The 14,881-nt window shown below is 45.8% G+C and overlaps 2 protein-coding genes across 9 annotated transcripts in view; one reads left to right on the forward strand and one right to left on the reverse strand.

Annotated features, from left to right (window-relative positions):
• The window catches only part of LOC143020695 (glutaminase liver isoform, mitochondrial-like), a 210,949-nt gene that overhangs the window by 95,647 nt on the left and 100,421 nt on the right, over window positions 1–14,881 (reverse strand). The window lies entirely within an intron of this gene.
• The window catches only part of LOC143020697 (troponin C, isoallergen Bla g 6.0201-like), a 31,682-nt gene that overhangs the window by 8,865 nt on the left and 7,936 nt on the right, over window positions 1–14,881 (forward strand). Inside the window, exon 1 of one of the 2 annotated variants that reach the window (XM_076177346.1) lies at window positions 2,380–2,463. The exons of the other annotated variant lie outside the window; for it this stretch is intronic. Coding sequence (XP_076033461.1) covers window positions 2,395–2,463 — 69 coding nt within the window. The 5' untranslated portion in view covers window positions 2,380–2,394. Of the gene's footprint in view, window positions 1–2,379; window positions 2,464–14,881 lie in introns of those variants that run through there. 2 annotated transcript variants of the gene reach the window in all.

Genomic DNA, 14,881 nt, shown 5'->3' on the forward strand with positions numbered 1-14,881 from the left:
CAGTCTCGAGTCAATGTTGACGTTTCAAACTCAGATGTCTTGCGTCACTTGGCAGATAATTACGAAAAAGTTACGTGTTAGTTTCGATGTTGTGAATTATGGTTCTTTTAGAACGCTTAATCTATATCAGGTATATCCAGTGATGCAGAATTGCCTGACAGGATCTTTCCTTTTGATTAGCCTATTTTCCCGTTTACCCTTTATTTATGTATTGCTGTTCTGGTCTCCTGAAGACTACTTCAACATTGGGTAAAATCGTTATGCATTCGCTTTTGGTGTGTGACTTCCTTTATGAAACTCTGACCTTTTAGGTCGAGAACCACTGAACTCGTCAGTCCTACAATGTCCAATTTCAATGTCCTGTATTGGTCAAAATCCTTGGTCGGAGCTAAAATGGAATTGTAATACCTTCATTTTTACCTTGGGAATTTTTCCTGGCTTGCAATTTGATTGTATGTCATTATGAATATATGATTCATATAATAATAATGAATATATATATATTATTATTTCAATACGCCTCCATTTTCTCTTGTGCCTATTAACATGATTAATACTGTTAAACTTTCTATGGTAAAGTGTGAGCACTCCAAATACACCATGAATCTGACACTCACGTGTTGGCAACAAGTGTCAGTCCTCATCAGTTTCAGAAACGAACAGAATCTGACTGGTTGTAACACCAGACTTAGCCCGTAGGTAACAAAGACTACACGTGACTAAGCACAAACCAGCACGTGGACAAAACCCAACTGCTTGAACAGAAAGCATTAGCGTTTGTAATTACTTATGAGTGCGTGAAGTGGCAGCAAGCGTCGAGCCTACGGAGGCTCCGCTTCTAGCAGCCTGGTGGGAGGGAGGGAGGGAGGATAGCGAACGGCGCTAGGAACGTGTACGTGCACAGAATGGCAAAGCGGGAACTCTTCTTGCACGCCGCTATTTTCGGGTTTGGCTTTGGAGCAATGGTCCTCGTTCTTCCGCGCCACGCACTACCCACCCACCGCCTCCTCCATCCCCTCCGCCACCTGCCGTCTCCTCCCTTCCCTCGCCCATCTCCCACCTTCCGTTAACCCGCTCCTTTTCTCCTCCCACCTTTTGCCTGGCACCTCCTGCAGTCCAACTCCCCACATCCACCTGACTCCCACTTACCATTTGCTCCCAGGTCGGCGCCATGCAGATCCTGCTTACTTCCTAGCAGTCATTCCGCCGCTTCTCCTTAAACTACTTCCCCTCAGTTTCCGCCTCTCAGTCCCCCCTCCCTCTACCCGCTCTCCCATTTCCCCTTCCTTCCACCCTATACGCCTCCGGCACCTACCCTCCTTCCGCATTCCCTTGGGTGACCTACTACTCCGACCAGCCAGCAACTCCACACTTCTCGTACGAGTGACCTCTCCCTGCTACACACAAATTCGCTCACTTCCCCTCAAGTTCCAGGTCTACATCGCCGCTCCAGAATGACTTGCATGAGTTTAGGGGTACTATAATCACGTTGAGGGTGGATTATGATACAGTGCACGATTAGAGGGTTGTAAAACTGCCCGTGGCGCGTGCTTCGGCAGTGGCATCAACAGCATCAAACACAATAAGGTGCGCCACTTGATCAAACCTGACGACGACGCCAAGGCAGGGCGTGAGGAACATCGCGTCGGTTCCGCTAACGAATAAATCTACGAGTGCGAAAGCCTGCAGCAGCAGCAGTAATTGGCTACTGCAGAAGAAGAAGGCGGAAGACGACGGAGATCCATTTTAGCCACAAACAAACATGCGTGGGAGTACAAATGCGAGGCCGTGCGTGCCAAAAATACGACTCGCAAGTAAAGTAAGCTATTTCAAACGGGTGGGGCGCAGCAACGTGTGACTAGTTGGGGGCGATACAAGAGACCCTATAATGCAACATGAATAAATGCCTTAACAACCAAAGCACCGTGACGCCGCAATGGAACGAAACAGAAATAAGGTGATGTGGATGTTCATTGGAAGTGGCGAGGTGAAGGAAGGAGGCGACGACTCATCTTGATATTAGGTCGATGCAGTTGATGAAAATGACGACACGACTGCAGAGTGTGGGGGGAGTGGAGGAGGAGGAGTAAGTGGGGAGGGAAGAAAAATCACAAAGTGGCTCGGCAATGGAACTACAGGGTCACAGAGGATGAAAAAGGACGTAATTCTCGAAAAGAAACAAAAGAACGACACAAGCGCAGTGTCGCGCTGCTTGAAACTCAACGCTGCCAATAGAAAACAGACGGCCGTGTCACTAGATGGACAGGCCGCTGTCATCGTGTGCCTTATTATGAACTGAAAGCTGCTTCACCGAGGGAGAATCCGTCACTCGTGGAATGCCACACGAGGAAATACGAGCCAGTAAAAAAGGACCGATAAGCAGAACAATACAACATGAACGACGGAGGGATGAAAAGTGATACCGAAACTAAACGACGCCAATCCTATCCCTGGAGCGAAGAGGTGAGAAGAAGCAGGAGAGAACTTCCGCACAACTACAAAAGTGAGAAGGAACCAACCCTGTGACGCATAAACACACAAACATACATACCACACACACAAACACATACACACGTTTCTTCAACTTCCTTGGGAGCGTGTATAGGCCAGTGGAACCCAGATGGTTGGGAGGGGAAGGGGTGGGGGGACTAAACCCAGATGGCTTGGAGGGGGCTGAGCACAGATGGCAGCAGAAAGGATATGGGGAGGGGAGGAAAGGGGGGGGGGAGCTCCTGAGATGGAACAACACATCTTCGCCACGTCGGGCATATTGCAAACGGAAATGAATGAACATGATAACGCTTGCATCTGATCGACTTCGATCCAATCCTGCAAGCAATGTTATTGAGAGAGCTCGTCTCTTTGAATATTTCGAGTTTATTTTTTGGGGAACGGCCTCGCAACGGTACTGGGTCCCAGTCGTTTTAGTTCAAGCCTCGGGTTGGCAGAAGGGATCGTAATTGAAAAGTTCACCATACAGACATACGATCCGTTCTCACTGCGGGTCCATAGACGCGTGCGTTATCTGATGAAGTTTCGTTTCGAGTGGGTGCTCCGCTACAGGCCTTTATATCACTCAGTGCCAACTCTTTCCGTGGTGACCTTGTACACATTTCCGCCACGTCACTACGTGCGCAGGCACACGCACACGTAGATTTACACGCGCGAAACACAATTTACACGCGTATGCCCATACACACGCGCGCGCACACACACACAACGATATGCGAGCGACAGAACAGAACATTGGCAACGTTCAAATCAGAACAGGAAATAAAGGAAAAGGAGAAAGATAGAGAAAAAAGAGCGGGCACACGGCCAGAAGAGCATATGTTTAGTGGCGAAATTTGTCTACATGATCCGACACTTGTCTACATTAATCACAGTACGCAAGACCTGGCCTGGAGTATACAATGTATGGAATATGCGACTTCTGAAGAAGGTTGCTGATGTTATGAACCGCAGTTTAACAATACTTCTACACTTGTGGACATCTCCCCGAACTTGTCATCCCATTTCCGCGAAACTCGTTCAAACATTACAACGGTTTTTGATGACGTCATGTCGCGTCCCTTCTTCCCAAACATACATCGTGTTCCGTCTTGTGTATCAGACTAGATTTTCCCAGTTTGTCGCTCTACACATATCCTTCGTGCAAGTTGTTTTCTTACAAACTTTCCTTTCCCAATACCTGTCAATGCTATTGTGGAGTGTAACTTACCAGCACTTTCATCCTAACTCGTATAGGCCGCGACCTCATCCTTGTCCTCGGTCCAACACATGCTTTCCATTTACTTTCCCTCAGTAAGTAGATGTACAGTTGTCACCACTTACAAATACTACAATGGCTGGTCTCATTTATGGATCATAGATTTACGATGTGAGACCTTTACGACCTCGCAGATTTACGCGTACCGTAAATACACGACGTGCAGAAACGCGCTTGGTAGGTTTGCAAAAGCTACCAGTCACTGTAGCACGTTCGGGTGAATCCGATTGTACCACTTCACCCTCAACAAGCACCTGCTCAGCTCTTTCATTCTGTCGTAAAGAGGTCTTTGCACAAAGACAACCCCACCCTCTGCCTGTTCCCTTTCGGAATCTCATCCCTCTCACCTCATTTCCCCTTCCTTGAGCCAGACTCCAACCGTGGCACCGTTCGTCCTTTTCGTCTCATTTCTGATTATTCTTTACATCCGCGTTCTGGCACTTTTCGTCATCTTTCCTTTCTCTCTCTCTCTCTCACATGCACACGAACGCACGCACGCATACACACACACACGCGCGCGCGCGCACGCACAAACACGTGTAACCTTGTTCTTGCGCCTCTCTCACTCCAGTTGTCATCATCATCATTGTCATCACCTGGACCTTGCCAACGTCGAGCCCTTCCGACGCCCATCAGAGTTACTCCAAATTTAAAAACATCCCATGTTGCGAGACGGGGAAGAAAAGAGAAAATACATGTTGCGTGTTGGTGGTGCTGTGTTTTCGCAAGTGGCTGTGAAAACACGTCGAGTTGACGAGGGCAGAAGACTTTGTGGGGAAGTTGGCTGCCGCACCAACCAATGCCACAGTCCTCCCTCCCCCTCCCCTCCCCTCGCCCACTCAGCAGCCAACCACGGAACAAGAGACAACGAAAAAAAAAAAGTTCAAATCTAGCAGTTCTCACAAAAACTACTTCCCGAAAACGATACGAGGGAGAATAAGTGGAAGCCAAACATCTATGTACGAGTACATGGAAAAGACATTTCAATTCGAAATGTAGCGTCTGATAAATACAACAAAGAACGGAGTAAGAACCATGAGCATTTTACTCAACAGGAAACATTTTTAATCTCACCGTTCCACCTCCCTTTCGTTAGCTCGCCATTGCAATAAGTCGACGTACCCACGATTCCAACTTAACCCAACTTAAAAAAAAATCTACCTGATGGAAGATGGGCGAATCTGGATTCGTGGTTGGAAGCGTGGTGATTCAATCAAGCATTGATCTGGGAATTTCGGCAAGCAGGAACCCACACATGTGATTCATAATGGCATTGGATCACGTGCTGGGCTTGTGATCGGCGTTTATTGCATTCCCGGGTGTGAGCTCTGGATTCATATAATGCTCAGTCTATAGGTATTATTGTGACTTACACTCACACGCACACAAACCATCCTCTTAATCAAGAGGGCAGTAACAACTTGAAGTATCAGTGTATTTCTATTTTTAAAAATGTCCATGCCAAGGGGGCGGGTCGAACCCGGAACCTGAAGATAGGGAACCCGAGACGGTATCCGATACACTAGCAAGACGTATGCGCATGCATGTGCCTGTTCACGTCTACCCACCCCTCTCGAGCGGGGTACGTACGTGAAACAAGATTATATATTATATTTATCTTTTACCAGACCAGATGCTACTTTTCATTCAACCAGACAATTTTATTCATCACCCGAGACACCGCATCCCTGAGTGTATTGGGGCCATGTTTCTTATTTCTGCGAGTTTTTCAAACAAAACCTCTCCGTCTTTAGTTGAAAGAAGGAAACACGAGTGTAGTATATATATATACTGCTCGGTGGGTGTTTTTTTATGAAAGTAGGAAGATAATGTAGCCGTCGCGGCAAATGATTTACACGCGTTTTATTCGACATTCAGGTTCTCCCATATATCACAACTTCTGTGAAAAAAATTACCCATTATTCTTTACAACATAAATCCTCTTTTTTCTTCACACGCGCGCGTGCACACACACTCGTGGTGCAGTTGGTAGAGTTCCCGGCTGCCACTATGGCAGCCCGGGTTCGAATCACGCCCAGGGCTGAAATAATTTTAGTGCGGGTTGGTACTCCAGCTCTCGTGAGCGGGGAGTTGGGTGTGTGTGCGCGTGTAAAGTCAGCATTACCCATAGATCGGTCATATATGAGCTCTCTTCCGAGAGGGAAATAGTTGTCGATCATGATTCCAACACGTGATACAAGACCATGGTGAAACACACACACACACCGATCCGTGTGCGTAGTGGCCTATCATCTGTCATTCACTCATTGTTCGGCGTCAGTTTGTGGTCACGCACCTTGACGTGTTTACTCACTTGACGTTTTGCTTCTTCATTTATGACCAGGCACAGACGTCCCAAGACAAGCGATCTCCATATGCATACGCTTTGGCTTTAGCTTTGTGGGAATTCTTTCGGTAAGGAACGCGCGCCAAAGTAAGGTGAGCATCAATATAACCAGAGAAAGAGAGATGAAGAGTATCGAACGTACCACAAGATATCTTCGAGGTATCATGTTTAGTGTCGACGAATTCTGGAGAGACACGACTAGAGATTTAATCACCACAGAAAGTGAAGGAAAATTACTGGGCCAAGTATCTATAACGACACGTGTAGTTAAACAGTATACGAAGAAAGGGAAGTCGTTATTGCACCCATGGACTTAGAAAGGTATGTGGCAGGGAGGACGGGAAATACCTACGGAAGGTGTTTGGAGATGAATGATGCAGAGGGATTCCTCGGGGTAGGGGAAGGGGGCGATTACAAGAATCTATAAAAAGGAAAGTGGGTTTGCACGAAAGTGCTGGTAAGAAAACGAAGTGCTACAATGTGAAAGGGGGTCTGAGACAAGGATGTAAGATGTATGCGGGTTGTTTAGTATTGATATAAATAGGGTTGTGAAGGTGATGAGTGTTGGAGTGGTGTAGAGGTGGGGTGCTATGAGGTTAGGAAGTGAAGGGTAAGATCGGGAGACGAATAGCGGGTTTTTTCTTGGGGGGGGGGGCGATGAAATGTATGTGAGAGTGTGAAACGCGGGAAACACGTGGCACAGAAAGGAGGAAAGAGGATGAGGACGAGAAAAAGTGGGGCATGGGTTAAAGAGTAGATGTAATGAGAAAATAAATATTGAGAGATGAAGCGATACGCTGAGCAGAGAACAAAACTGGGGAACAGCAACAACGCTAAGGAAGAACGGACGTGAATGAAAAGATGGGGTATTGTTTTATAAGCGGATATGGCCCAGAACCCACAAGGTCAACACGAGAAAAAAAAAAAAAAAAAAAAAAAAAAAGATATATATATATATATATATATATATATATAAAAATATATATATATAAAAAAATATATATATATATAAAGTTCAAGCAACAATATGAACCACAGAAAGTGAGGAGGAAGAGAGTTGGATATCTGAACGAATCTAAATAAATGAACTGAAAACACACACATACGAAAATAAGCAATCGAAACACAGATGAAGCTGAGAGAGAGGGTCTTACGCAGTTCGAGAAAGGACGAAGTTAGAGAGAGAGAGAGAGAGAGCACGGGGATGAAGCTAAACAGAATTTCATAAGAGTAGCGATGGATATCACGTTTGAAATACGATAAGGTTTTACTTGGGTCTTTCTCTACTACCCATCAAACCAATGGTGCCTGGAGTTGACACAATGATATAAAATGTACGTGTATAAATATATACATATATATTAATACACATACACACTTGCACATGGACAAACCTAGCGTACTAAACTGTATTACCTGTATTCTTATGTTTACTCTCAAAAATGACCGTTAAATTCTGATGGACTCGGAACAGATACCAGTAATTAAATTTGAATTTACTGATCATATATAGTTTTCAAATTCCTTTAAATAAACAGCGTGCCATGTGATCTTATCGTGATGATAAGGAAATTTGGCAAACTGATGTCGTGGTGTGGGGTGGGAGTGTGTAACGTCTGTGATCGTGCGACTTCGCCAAACGCCCCCGACTCTTTGAATTAAGATTCGTGTCAGTAGTTTAGCACTGGTGTCTCCTGACAACGCCACCAGTTCTAAATATGTGCAGCCGATTCCTTTCTCCCCAGGGTACACAACAACGGGCTGTATATCGACTTTTATGAACTCACAAGTGATGACACCGCGCCCGGGGAGGGGGCGGAGGGTGGGGGTGGGGGGTTGAAGGAGTGAAACATCGAGTCACAATGAGAGCCTACATCCTCCTCCCACAGCAATACGAATCTCGCGCAGCCACCGATATTTCACCCGCCTCCCTCGACGTGCCTGCGCAAAATCCTCGCCACCTTTGTATTACCTTGAACAGCCGCCGTATCTGACGTACCCAAGTCAATGGTCCTCGACTAATGAACGATCTGAAGTTCGTACATGAACACGAATGCCTCTGAAAAGGACGCAAGGACACTCATCATCCACTGGCATGGTACCCCCAATCCCACCCCCTCCCTCCACAACCTTCGAGAGCTCAACGTGGAGCTGCCCACCACACCCAGATATTAGAATTTTCGTTGAGAACTCTTCTCGAGGTCGATACGCTCCAAAAAAGCTCGTGGCCTTGGAGTCACGCAATGTTATATAACCGTAAGACTGCGCACACACACACGCACACACATAATCATAAATCAGCAAATGTGAATATTTATGTGCGAGGGCGCGCGCGGGTTGTGTGTGTGTGTGTACGCGTGCATGCGAAGAAAACGGTGATTGCACAGAACAAACCGGCGAAGAAAACGGAGACGGGGGGCGGAGGCCTTTACTTGAATAACTTATATCTCAGGAATGTCAAAAACAAGTTACCTTGTACCAGTGGGGCACGCACGGAAAAAGACGAAATAAAACTAAGGGAGATATGTATATATATATATATATATAATTGGGAGAGATATAGAGAGATGGGGGGGATAAACATGCTCCAGTATGGATACGAATGTATCAAACAAATAACTTGTGAACAAATCGAAATCATGGATCAACATAGAAATGAATAATAATAATAATAATAAAAAGAAAAACACAACAGGTGGCTTGAAGGTACTTCTTCCCTTATTCCGCATTGGAATATGTTGTTTAGTTTTCCGCGTCCTTTCGAAATATTTCCATCAAACCTGAACCTGCCTCGTCACATCCGTTCCTTGTGGCTACGGTAGCTCACAGGCCCTTTTCTTATTAATTGCTGTTTCCTAAGAGCCCGGAGAGCGCTGAATAAAGTCGCCCGACATCCACCAACCATCACCATTTATCGATTTGTGACCCCGTTAGAGAGACCTAAGGATCTTGGGGGTCTCCTGAACCCTAAATTATGAACACCTTCCTGAAAATAATATCAGTACTTAGATGCTTTCACCACGATCTCACTCTGAATGCACCAAGAGAACAAGTACAAGAACCCAGGACCCGGTGTGATGGTTATCATAATTAAAGTAGACTGGGATTCTTGGTTACGAGCTAAGCTACGCTGTCCCAGTCTCCTAAGATATAAGATAATATCACTACATCCGCCTTATCTTATTGGACCCCTCCACACATTAAGCGAGGGAACACAGGTTTGGGGTCAATCGTGATTACCCCCTAAGGAATTCACTGTGATAAAGGTGCCTCGTGAACTGAGATGAACCCTTTCGGTTTCAAAGTGCGTGTGCATGTTTTTTTATATATAAAATCACCTGACGGCAGCCAGGATAAAAAGGAAAAGCACCACCCGGAAGGGAAGGGGGGTGGGTAGGGTGGAACTACCGTATCCGAGGCAAAGAAATATTAAACTGATAATTTTAATGACACTCATCATACATCTGACTATAAAACATCCATCCCTGCTCGAACTCTTGATATCAAAACGATCGCTGAGTCATCTCCGTGGGATGCTCGTTCTTTGGAAAGAATGTACTAGACGACGTTGTGTGTCCCCCCCCCCCACCCTTCCCTCCCTCTCCGGGGGTATTCATTGCTCGTGTTGCTTATGTCCAAGTAGCTCTTAAAACCATCGCCACTAATGAGTCGTCACTTATTTATGGTCGGCAGATTCAACGTTTCGTTCTTTCCCTGTCCTCATCTTCCTCCTCCTCATTCTAAGCCAGTTTTTCTTCTCCCACTCTCCCGCCTCCGACCTAACTATACCTCCTCTTCCTTAACTAATTCCTCATTTCGTCGCTTCCCTTCTTTTCGTTCGTCTCTTTCTTGACTTACTAATCCACCGCCTCTTTTTCTACTTACAAATAAAATTCTCCCCTCCTTCCCTTTCCCTCGCCAGTTGTGGCCTCCCGACCCAACAGTCCCCCCACCCCGCGCCCGGTCGGTTGCTATAGCGACACCCTTATCGTGCCCCAACACACGGGCCAGATTCTTTCGACCGTTGTTATTCTTTCTTCCGAGATAAACACGTGTGAACATGGAGTAAACACGCCAGGGAGGTACCACCAAACGGAAACCTACAAAATAATCCCGTAAATCTCCACGTCTGAAAGACGAAAACTTTTTCGTGTGTGCGCACGCGCGTGTGTACTATATAAACAAATATGGTAGCTTTCCGACTATGGGACACTGTCTCCTATAAAGCTCCTTTTGCACCTTTGTTGGGAAAGATGTTAAAATGCATCATTACTTCACTTACACGTACAAATGAACGAATAGATATGAAATAAATATCAAATATAATAACAATTGTAGTAAATAATAATGATAATAGTAATAATATTAATAATAACACTGTTTTTTATTATTAATTAAACATAACCCCATATGCTACCGCGGAGTACTTTGCATAAGATACGGCGACTGCTGTACTCTTCCCACGGCAGCAATGCCAAAACGACCACTTCCTGGCCTATTTTACCGCTCAGCTTTACCACCCCGTCCTTCCTGTGCCATATTTGTAGACGAACACTACGCTGGCCTTTCTCGGACTGACTGTCTTCGGGCCACGCCTCTTAGTAGTCGTCGTCTGTCTCCCGTCAGCTGTAAAAGTCCGACACTGCCGATTCATCTTACCTACCATGCTCCACTTATCAAAGCGAGCAGGTGCCTCGGCAGTCACATAAACTTGATACAGAGTGTTTCCTTCATGTCACCCCGATCCTTTAGATCTCCCCCCCCCCCCGAACCTGGACGTGCCCCCTCCCCTCCCCCGACCTCGAGCTCTGAGGAAAGATAGCCAGGAATCCGGTAGGCTCCCGGGTGCAGTCGGTGGCATGCAGGTGCCGAGGCTATTTTCGATCCTGCAACAGCTGTACCACTAGTGCACTAAGCTGCACAGCTCCGCCCTTCCCAAAAGCGACCCGCCTCTTCGCACAGCTGCTGTAGGAATCGCTCCTTGTGAGGAGAGACTGCTCGTTCACACCGTCTCTTGTGTGAACGGCTATAGTCTCCCGCATGCCGATACTTGGAAGCAGCTGCAGCCTGCTCGAACGACACAGCTTCTTGGGATCAGATGCAGTCTCGCGCGCGCGCATGGACCGTTTATAGATAGCGTGCCATGACGACATTTGGGTTATCCGAGGTTGGGCAGGGGGGGGGGCAGAAATAGTTACCCATTTCAGTTAACTGATGCACATTTGCATCGAATCACCCCTCCATTTATCTGAGCAGAAGTGAATGGCAACTCTCCTAAGATGCCGTATGCTGTGTGAGTTCAGTTCCTTTTGTTCATATTTGCACTGACGATGAAAAGAAATAGTAGAATCATGTTCAAAGAAAAAGTCATTCATTGTATACACTCATCTGGGATATAATCGATGCCCACGTGGTTACCGTTGCATAACACAGCATTAACTAAAGTAACGTAATGTAACGACCTACACGGGCTTGGATTTGAAAATCCGACCGCTAACATGACGCAGTGCGAACGTTACAATTCAAACGCGGGACGAAACTGAGGGAAATCAAGCAGGGCGAAACATCGCAGAATTCTGGAATCATTCCAACCACTGTGACACAGCCAAGTCCGCCTCCCGCTCCCCTAGGGCGACTGGGAGGGGATTTTAACATTGTCGGTTACCAACGAGCACGGTGGGAAGAGTTATATGTCAGACTTGGCTTGTGCGAAGAAACGTTGAGAATCATGGCTCCGAAGGCAGGTGGATTGTATAGTCGAACAAACAGTTCCTTTACTTTTAGTGGAGTAAATCAGTCTTGATTTTGGGTAACAAGGACGAAAAAAAAACAAAAACAAATGTAGCGTCTAGATTCTCAAAAGCGTTATCACACTTGACTACCCTCCCCCCCGACTGTTGGAGCAGATTTGCAGCCCGCAGCTGATATGCTGGAGGAAAATAATTTTCCTCCAGAATATCAAATGACATTCTATGAATTTTTGTTGATAAAACAAAATAGTTTGCCTTAGTGAATTTAAGGCAGAGGAAATTCTGGGGCTGGGCGTTACCACTGGTGGAAGCTTTGCAAATTGTACATGGGATTAAAACTCGTATTAATAACAGTGCATTCTAATAAAGCGTAGAATAAATTTATTTTCCTGACTGTGCACCTGAGTCCCTGTTCATATTAGCGGTTTAATTACATTGTAAATCAATGGAGGCGTTCACACACAACTCCTCAGTTTTTCCTTAACTAAATTGTACAGCCGCGGTTTCCGGGCGGTTCAAACCGCTAGTGTGAACAGGAGACAGTTTTCTTTTATACTCAGTATAGTTGTAAGGTATACAATCTCCACAATAAAAAAAGGGAACTCGTACAATTCATTCGCGTGAGATTAAGACTATGTTGGGCCAGACAAAATATGAAGACTGTAGGTTACAAATATTTACGTGCGATATCCTTAGAATTATGAAGACAAAATTATCACGATACCTAAAAGAAACATCCCTACAATATACAACAACGACAAAATCGAAAATGCGTTCTTAAACGATTTAATTTTGCTTGATTGAGAAACTGTATTTTTTTTTCTCCTCGGTTATAATGTGTACCTGGGCTGACGGACTGCTAACGTGTCAGTGCCGAGTATTTCATAATTCTGCTTGTTGCCGTAGGACAAAGCTGAGACGTACAGTTGCCTGCACTGATATATGATAAAACAGCTAGGTTAAAGAATATCCTAGACGACCACTAGTACTTATGAGTGAAACCAACTTTACCTCTGATACATAAGAACTATTTAAACATGTCTATTAATGTTGTTTAATTAACACAGCTTCGTTATGTTACAAATACTTTTACTGCAATAAAACTGGTGTACATAGATTTATACCAATTAACAATGAAAGATATTCTGAGGGATCTTATTTGTCAGGGGCCAGGACTCAAACTCCAAAGAGGGAAACACTTCAACAAATAATAAGGAATCTTGGTAATGTTAAGTTGACGAAAGCTCTCGAAGTCAAAAGTTATTTTATGGGAATAGATTCTACGGATGAACTGGCAGTATTGCATCGGTGTACGAGGTGTAATTTTCACCAAATCGTGTAAGTAAAAAAGGAGGGATTAATGTAGTGCAGAACTGAAATGGCGGGATGCACCCCCCCAACACACTCTCTACCTCACTCCAGCCCTAACCACCTCGGTTAGCGGAGGATTGCTGGGTTTTATCATTTTTCCTATGTATGTATGTAATATATATATATATATATCACATACAGATATATATATATATATATATATTACATACAGATATATATATCTGCCCCGAATTTTTTATTGCATACACTATAATTATTCTGTTAAGAAAACGGAGGCATAAACATCCCCAAGCCGTTAATGTGACTGTGTTTCATCACTTGATATCCCACAAGGCTCTTGAGTTCACAAGGAAGGGTGAGAGACTATAGAGCAGGCATCCAACTAACTTTATGAACAAAACGAGGCGATTTGTATCAACCAAGTTTTGTTGGGGATTGGTAAACTGTAATTCTACACCATTTAAGATGACGCAACCGATTTCTGACTTCGAGTCTGTTTTTCTTTCCCGAGCGTTTTTTTTTTTTTTTTTTTTTTGAGTTATGGCCGTTCTTTGAAAAATGTAGACAAAAACATACAACAAGAGTGGAAGTGTGTCGGGTATTGTGAGATTAGCGTGTGGTGTAGGTGGAGCATGTGTGGTGGAGGGAGACGAGGTGGAGAAGTGGAATGGTTGGCAGTGGAGCGGGCGTGGAGGAGGAAGGGAGAGGACAAAGGAGGATGACGGAGTGTGGTGGAGAAAAGGGGTCGAAAGCGTTGGCTCCTGTCTGACAGGGAGAAGCAGGTGTTTAGGAGAAGGAGGGGGGAAGGGTTGGGTAGCGTGTATGGAAGAGCAGCTGTGGTATGGCTGGGACGCCACGAGAAGGGGGGAAAAGAGTGACTGAGGGAAGTCGGGCACAGAGAAACGTATTACACATGCAAGATATGTGACAAAGGGTAGGTGTTATCGTTAGCACGAGGTGTGTGTGTGTGTGTGTGTGTGTGTGTGTGTGTGTGTGTGTGTGTGTGTGTGTGTGTGTGTGTGTGTGGACGGAGGGAAGAAGAGGTTGGAGGTGTCGATGCGTGTTTCAGCCCGTGGGTGAGAACTCACATCGAGGAGGATGCGTTGGAGAGGGTGTGGTGTGGGTGTGGTTGGGTACTATTTTGGTTGGCTCAGGTTGCTGCCTGTCCTCCTCCTCCTCTTCCTCCTGCCTGTCACCTTCGTCAGCACCCCCACCTAGGCACACCAGCAAGCGGTACGTACGTCTAGGCTCCTGACCCACCCAAAGACTGAACGATTCTTTCCCTTGGGCAAAGGCTGCGTCCGTTTCTGACCGAATGCCTTTCACTCTGTAGCCAACCACCTACAGATACATTCCCCCCTACGTCGCATTCCTCCCAGGAGCAATACCACTGACCAACAATAATACTTGGCAAATATAAGAGTTGGGACAACTAAGCAGCGTGTGTGTGCGTGCGTTCGTGCACGTGCCTGGGAGCACAGCTAATGAGCGCGCGCGAGCGAGCGTGTTTCCAAGCCGCGTCACTCGCGGCGCGCCTCGGCACTTGGCAGCTATTTATAGCACCTGTGTGGGGGTGGAGGGTGAAGGGTGGAGGGGGAAGAGTGGAGGAAGTTGTGGAGTGAAGTGAGGGTGGTGGGTTGAGCGATGTGTCGCAAATGAGTCTCGAAGACATGGGGGGTTGGG

Source organism: Oratosquilla oratoria, chromosome 40, assembly GCF_046742065.1.
Source record: "Oratosquilla oratoria isolate Oo_2021 chromosome 40, ASM4674206v1, whole genome shotgun sequence".
Taxonomy (NCBI): Eukaryota; Metazoa; Arthropoda; class Malacostraca; order Stomatopoda; family Squillidae; genus Oratosquilla; species Oratosquilla oratoria.